At 44.0% G+C, this 7,866-nt stretch overlaps 1 protein-coding gene across 1 annotated transcript; it reads left to right on the top strand.

Moving 5' to 3' along the window:
- Positions 1-2,000: 2,000 nt before the first annotated feature.
- On the top strand, positions 2,001-5,896 carry LOC107107101 (chromosome unknown open reading frame, human C2orf44). The gene is made up of 3 exons (XM_015407336.1): positions 2,001-3,890; positions 5,619-5,736; positions 5,889-5,896. The coding sequence occupies exons 1-3, from the start codon at positions 2,001-2,003 to the stop codon at positions 5,894-5,896; spliced, it is 2,016 nt and encodes a 671-aa protein (XP_015262822.1).
- Positions 5,897-7,866: the final 1,970 nt, after the last annotated feature.

Below are 7,866 nucleotides of genomic sequence, written 5' to 3'. Positions count from 1 at the left end.
TCAGAGAGTCTTCTGGTCCCCATAGAGTCTTTGTCCAAATGCTAGAGCATCCCCGCGTGACATGCGTGGTGTGATGACGTCACCTCTGGCAGGCACATTGGGCGGGACAGGGCTCTTTGGAGATGGGGCTCCCCCTGTCGGCTTGCTGGCTGGCGGCAGATTGGGGCCCCTGAAATTGGGAGAAACCCCACCCCCATTGAGGGGACGGCAACCCTAGTTTATCCTCCCGTGCCACCTATTTGCAAGCACATTTGTGTGGTATCTACATTTTTCGTAGTAACCTTAAAACATCCGAGGCATATATTATATGTGACGTCCAAAGAGGCTCTCTTAATTTGCCCAGAATCTTTGGAGACAAAAAAGGAGAGAGGTGTAATCATACAGAGTCATGATAAGCAACAGCCTTGTGTCATAACTGATGGAGGTAACACTCACTTAGAATTTTTCCTCAGTGAAAGGTAGCCATCAAATCTTAAGTTACTTGAAAAAGTCATTGGACAAGCATATCTCATTGTAATGCGGGCCAATGCATCCAGCAGCAAATCAGTTAAAACAACAAAAGCCATTCCAAAAACCATAAAACGTTATTTCTGGAAATATGGTTCAGAGGTGAGAGAATATGGCACCTGACTTTTACCCTTTCTTTAAAAAAATCTAAAGGGGGGACTGTTGTTTCTGTATTTATAGGAAACTGATATTTTGATGGCACCAGGCATTAGTGGTTGACAGTTCTATCTAATTAACCAAGTTTTAGCCAGCTCCTATAGTTTGATGCCCTGGCTTGGATGGCCTAGGCTAGAGAGATCTCATCAGATCTTGGAAGGTAAGCAGAGCTTGCTCTGGTTAGTATTGGGGTGGGAGACCACCAAGGCAGTCCAGAGACACAATGCAGAGGTGGGCAATGACAAACCACCTCTGAACATCTCTTGCCTTGAAAACCCCATTGGGTCGCCATAAGTCAGCTGTGACTTAATAGCAAGGCCCCCCCCCAACAGTTTGATACCATGTATCTCTAGCTATAACTGTTAAAATTTCTAGACAAAAATGCTTCAAAGGAAAGCCTGACTGGATCAAGCTAAAAATCCATCCAGTCCAGCATTAGTTTCAGAAGAAGTAGAAACTCACAAGCAATGAAGGCAATAGAAAGTACATCGATAGTATATTATATATGATCCACTTTATTTATTTATTGAATTTTTACCCTATCCTCAGTTTAATCTTGGTACTCTGTACAAATATACCTCCAAAGGCCAATTAAGAAACACTATGTAGAACAGGGGTGTCAAACATGCGGCCCGGGGGCCAAATTAGGCCCCCGGGGGGCTTCCATCAGGCCCGCAGTGGAACTGGCCATCTCCTGCTTCCAATTCTGCTGCTGCTGCCGCTGCATCATATCTTGCTTTGCCAGACTCTCTTAATCACTCAGCCATTTCATGTTTTAACCTGGGTCCTAGACTCAGAACTCTGAGCATGAGATTTCTGTGGTGAATGTCAATAAATCAAAAGTAGGTTTGCTGCTTACAGAGCTAATGTTTTAAGCAAGTTTAAGTTAAATCTATCTTTGTGTTTGTGTCCTTTATAAAGTTTATATCTCTGCTACCTGGCATTACATTTTATGACACACATGGCCCAGCCCAACAAGGTCTCATTTATGTCAGATCCCCTGATGTAGAAAGGTAGAACAGATCGACACCCCTGATGTAGAACAATACATAGACGTGGACAGCCCAGGCTAGCGTGATCTTGTCAGATCTCAGAAGCTAAACGGGGTCAGCCTTGGCTAGTATTTGGATGGGAGACTTCCAAGGAATACCAGGGTTGTGACATGGATGTGGGCAACAGCAAACCACCTCTACACGTCTCTTGCCTTGAAAACCCCTGAGGTCTCCATAAGTCAGCTGTAACTTGATAACAACAACAACAACAACAAATGTAGAACATTGAATTTTTGTTTTCGTTTACAGATGTCTTCCACCAGAATTTAAAAAACGAAACAAAAAATGGAGCTGGGGAAAGGAAAGCTACTGAGAACTGGCCTCAATGCCTTATACCAGGCCATACATCCTGTGCACGGCATTGCTTGGACAGATGGAAAGCAAGTGATCCTGACGTCTTTCTACCTACATAATGGGGAACCTAAATTTGGCAGCTCCAATGTGGTGGGTCAGTTTGAACACGTTCATGGACTTTACTGGGGTCCGCCATGTACGGAAGACGTCCCAGCACTTCTTGCCATTCAGCATAAAAAACACATCACCATGTGGCAACTCTGTTACAGTGCTTCCGAAAAAAATAAGCTTATGGTTTATCAGATCAGCGAGATTGGCGAGGCGTTTCCTGTACTCCCCCAGGGCTGCATATGGCATCCCAAAAAAGAAAACTTGGCTGTGCTGACCACCCGGGACGCTTCTGTCCTGCACATGGTTCGCCTCAACAATTCCAGGATAAAAGCAGACATCAAAGGCACCGGGCTCGTCCATTGTGCTTGCTGGACTGAAGAAGGTAATCGCTTGGTAATTGGGATAGGCAGTGCCCTCCATTCCTATATTTGGGATGATGATCAGAAAACACTGAACCCGTGTTCTTTCTGCCCAATATTTGATGTAGGAGGTTATGTCTGCGCTGTTGAAGCCACTTTGAGTTCCCAAGTGGCTGTCACTACCGAACTTCCACTAGATAAGATATGTAGCTTGAATGCAGGGACGACTTTTGAAATCTCAACTGACGTATCAAACTCTGTACCTTCGCAAACTACCTCACTGAGCTGTGAAGAAGAGTTCTCTATGGATGTTGGGAAAAAGATCCTAGACCAAGAACAGTCTTTACCTGTTAGAACACTTGCATCTTCACCTGTAGATCTAACTCATATTCTTCCAAGCAAACCCCGATCGGACAACACTCCTCTCATTCATTTAAGAGCAAAGGACTACCTAACAGGAAGTGGCCAAGATGCGTCACATCTGATCTTGGTGACTTTTGAAAAAAAGGTGACCGCTACCAGAAGAGTCAGCATCCCGGGCATTCTGGTCCCAGATATAATGACTTTTGACCCTAAGAATCAGACTGTGGCCATAGCGTCCAACACTTGTAATATAATTTTGGTGTACTCATTAACGTCCTCCCACTTACCTAACATTCAACAGATTCATCTTGAGAAAAGCGAGAGGCCAAAGGGATTGTGTTTCCTAACAGATAGACTATTACTGATACTGGTTGGGAAACAGAAATTAACAGATCCTGCTTTTCTTCCATCCTCACGATCAGACAAGTACCTTCTTCGTTTGATGATCAAAGAAATTGTATGCAAAGAGGGTTCCTCTGCACTTTCCAGCTCTGCTGCAGCTGGTTCTGTAAGCCTGGCTGTGAAAAGAGAGGGCCTCGAAACTCATTCAGATGTTCACCCTCTGAGCGACGGACTGCTCCTCCCAGGCTGCACAGTGGTTTCCTCTCCTAGAAGTAAAAAAAAACTCATCGAAGAAATTAAGAGCCCTACGAATGATAAGAACCTGTTGATGAGTGTGGTTGACTTAAAGGAAAAGAATATTTCCAACGATTTCCCCCAAATGCTGGAAACTCTGGATACTGAACCAACAAATCGCTTGCTAGTTCTTCAAGGGCTTCAGACATCTTCCAGATTGGCTGATATACCAGCTTCTCCAAACCAGCGAGTGCAGAGATCTCCAGAAATTTTAAATTCCTCCAATGTTAACGTCTTGCGAAGCGAAAAAGAAGCCAGTTACTTACCTAAAAATCTCGAAAGGTTGTGTAGCAGCTTTACAGAGTTGCAGCATCAGCTTTTTGAACTAACTGAGCTTCTGAAATCTGGGAAAAAACCTCTGCTGGGATACCCATCTTCTCGAGAACCCTCTTTTGTTAATATCACTTGCCAGGTAACTTTTGAACAAAGGCATCTGCAGTTACACACTTCATAATTATAGCTACATCTATAGCTACAGCTATAAAATTATAGCTACCTCTAAAATGTGCTTCCTTTCTTCAGAGGGAGGTTTACCTTTTGTGTAGAAGGTTGGCCTGCTGCAGAGGAAAGGAATGAAAACTGTTTAGAATTGGTTGTGTAGGCCTTAGGAATACCAAACAGGCATGCAGTACAGTCTGGGAATTTCCCACTGGGGATGAACCATAAGAAGAGTCCTGCTGGATCAGACCAGTGGTCCATCTAGTCCAGCGGCTTTTTCACATAGTGGTCAACAGTTGCCCCCGAGGGCCAAACAGCATAGAGCAGGGGTGGCCAAACTGCGACTTGGGAGCCACATGTGGCTCTTTCACACATATTGTGTGGCTCCCAACAGGGTGATTGGGGAAGCTAAATATCATTAGCAAATAGATATCATTGGACAAATACATATCATTATCAATATCCGCTTTTACCACTTTTGTTATTATTTTGGCAGTCTCATTTAATGTTAATAAAAAGCAAATTTGCATATTTTCCAATAAAAACATGTAATATCTGTTCATGTCTTGTGGCTCTCAGATGTTTATTCTATGTGGCTGTTACGTTAAGCAAGTTTGGCCACCCCTGGCATAGAGGCCAAGGCCTTACCCTAATGCTGCCTCCTAACTGGTGTTCCAAGATAAACTGCCTCAGGATGTGAATCTTCCTTTTAGTTACCTTGTTTACCTTGGGTAGAAAGTAGAGTTTCTTTTTAGTAACCATGGCTAGTAGCCACTTGATGCATCTCTCCTCCATGAATGCCTTAAACCTCTTTCAAAGCCATCTGTGCCTTTTCAGAATCCCTCTGTGTAGACAAGAAGGCTAGATACGTCTCAGTCTTGGCATGCATTTAGCAAAGTTTGAGCTGACTGCACTGATTGTTTGGTAGAAGATGCACATGTAGATCTAGTGCCACAAGGATCTCCATCCATGCTACTCTGGGTTTTTAAATATATATATATCAGGCGTGGCCAAACTCGGGTTCGGGAGCCGCATGCAGCTCTTTCACTTATATTGTGTGGCTCCCAGCAGGGCGGATAGGGAAGCGAAGGGGAGGCATGCTTCCCCAATCGGTCTTCCCTTCTCCTTGCTTTCCACCTCCACCTCCCTCCCTCCCCCCATCTATTTCCTTCCTTCCTTCCTTCCTTCCTTCCTTCCTTCCTTCCAATATCATTATCGATATCTGTTTTTACCCCTTTTGTTTTTATTTTTTGGCAGTCTCATTTAATGTTAATAAAAAGCAAATCTGCATATTTTTCAATAGAAATGCGTGGGTTGTGTTTGCTTATGTCTTGTGGCTCTCAAACATCTGACATTTATTCTATGTGGCTCTTAACGTTAAACAAGTTTGGCCACCCCTGATGGGTCAGCCCTGATTAATACTTTGATGGGAGACTAGCAAGGAAGTCTTGCGTCACTACACAGAGACAGGCAGTGGCAAACCACCTCTGAATGTCTCTTGCCTTGAAAACCCTACAGGGTTGCCATAAGTTGGCTGCGACTTGATGAGGAAAAAATATAGGGGTATTTTAACTTTGCTCAACTGTCATCCAATAAGATGATGAACATGCAGATCAGCCTTGCTGGATCTGGATACACCAGAACAGATTGAAGTAAAACTAATTAACACACTAGCCCTAAAACATTTATCCTTTATTTACAGAAGGATTCTGCGGGAACTGTAACACTTGAAAAGCGAGCTGTTATCCTCTGCGACGGCAAACTTCGTCTAAATATAGTTCAGCAGATTTTCAACCTGTGTCTTGTTGAAATGCAGCATGGTAAGTGCCTGGAATCATGGATGTGGTATTTAAAATATTGGATCAGTCTGAAAAGAAGGCAGTGTGTCCTTGCCAAATACACACACACACAGAGTGTTTCACAATTGATCTGTTTCCAATTTCAGATATTTCTTTTATATTTTTTGCTTAAGATGAGTGAAGGTGCCAGAAATCCCTGCTTCGTTTTAGGTCGATTCTGTGCTTCCTAGAAGAATATAGCATACTGGGTTTGTTAAATTTCAGTTTACTGTTTCAGTGGAGTCTGGGGGCCCTTTAAAGTTTAAAGGGTAGTTGCACTGTGGACCAGCTGTCAACAGTGAAGGGCTTCCTGACCTGATTCCAGATATTTCCAGTATTTATTGGGAGAAAACTATTAAAATTGGGATATATCAGGAGAGCCTTTCATAGTATCAGATATTGCTGATCTGATGTTACAGGAAATATTGGATATTGTAATGAGTCGGCGGTATCCGATTGTTCACCTCTAGAAGTAACCAACTTAGTACATAGTTATTTTCACAACCCAAGTTCTCATTAATTATTACAGTGACCTGAAAATGAGGATTGATGTGTCTTTGGCATAGTTGTTGTTTCCTGTGCCATTTCTGCAACATAGCCATTAGATTTACTTTGTTGTTTTCCAGGCAGAGTGTCGAAGAAGCACGCTTCAGGATTTGATCTGTTTTTCTACTAGACATGCTTTACACATCTTCCTATTTCTAGTGTTTAATATTTCCTGGAGCCTCCCTGACCTGGATAGCCCAGGCAAGCCCGCTCTTGTCAGATCTTGAAAGCTAAGCAGGGCTGATCCTGGCAAGTATTTGGATGGGAGACCTCCAAGAGATACCAGGGCTGGGAGGCAGAGGCAGGCTATATCAGCCACTTCTCTGAATGTCCTCCATGCCTCCGTAGGAGTCGCCAGAGGTCGCCATGACTTCCAGGCATGAGCTCACATGCCTGCACACAAATGCAAAAATACCTATATTTGTCTGTCTGCCTGTCTACCTATTTCCTGGAGCCTATGCATCTTGAGTGGAGCTTAGTTTATGAAAGCTGTCTGTCATTAGCACGTGGCAAGACTTTCCAGTGCCATCCTCAGCAGAGTTACACCTTTCTAAGTCTGTTGACTTGAAGCTCTGTCTTAGGATTGTCCTGTTTGTTCATGTGATATGCATTTTTAACAAATGTGTGCGCACGACTTTTGGGAGTTTCTCGAGCAGATATTAAAGCATTACAAGTAATCATGCATAGATAAACAGGAATTTGTCCCAATTGCAATGCATGTCAAGGAACATGTTAAACAGTATTTTTTAATACATTATTTTTGAAAAACCTTATAGAGCCTTTTGCTGTTGTGGTCAAAGGCTGTAGCCATGCACTTGGATTAGATGTGCTGAGGTTCAGTTGACATGAGTGGCATATCAGTGGCACATTGGGGGCTGTACTCAAGTTATCAAAGCCATTTTGTAAGTACATGAAATCTAGAGGTGTGAATGAGATCACTTAATACTCAGGTTGCCAGGTCACCCATGGCTGCAGGTGGACAGGAGTTTGGGTTGCCAACTCCAGATTGGGGAACTCCTGGAGATTTGGGGATGGAACCTGGGGAGGACAGGGACCTCAGTGAGGTACAGTGCCATAGAGTCCGCCCTTCAACGCATCCATTTTCCCCATGGGAACTGATCTCTGTAGTCTTGAGACGAGCTGTAATTCTGGGAGATCCCCAGGCCACACCTGGAGGTACCTGGGGAGGACAGGGACCTCAGTGAGGTACAGTGCCATAGAGTCCGCCCTTCAACGCATCCATTTTCCCCAGGGGAACTGATCTCTGTAGTCTTGAGACGAGCTGTAATTCTGGGAGATCCCCAGGCCACACCTGGAGGCTGGCATCCCTACTTAATACCAGTTATGCTTTGCATACTAAGCATCCTTTGTGCCACTTTATATGACAGCTGCATGAAATGCAACTGGGAAGACCTCACTTGTGACAGCACTCCACTCTCATACCATGACATTAAAGGGCTCTCAGTCTGTAGGGTAGCCCATGTGCATGCAGAGCCAGCAGATTGGCAAAGTAGGGCTAGGCAGAAGCTGCACTGGCAGGGAGAAGCTGCATAGGGAATTCCCTGG

This window comes from Gekko japonicus, unplaced genomic scaffold (genome assembly GCF_001447785.1).
Source record: "Gekko japonicus isolate JY-2015 unplaced genomic scaffold, Gekko_japonicus_V1.1 scaffold239, whole genome shotgun sequence".
In the NCBI taxonomy this organism is placed as follows: domain Eukaryota; kingdom Metazoa; phylum Chordata; class Lepidosauria; order Squamata; family Gekkonidae; genus Gekko; species Gekko japonicus.
Note: the sequence above shows the minus strand (reverse complement) of the source record. Positions and strands in the feature narration are given on the sequence as shown.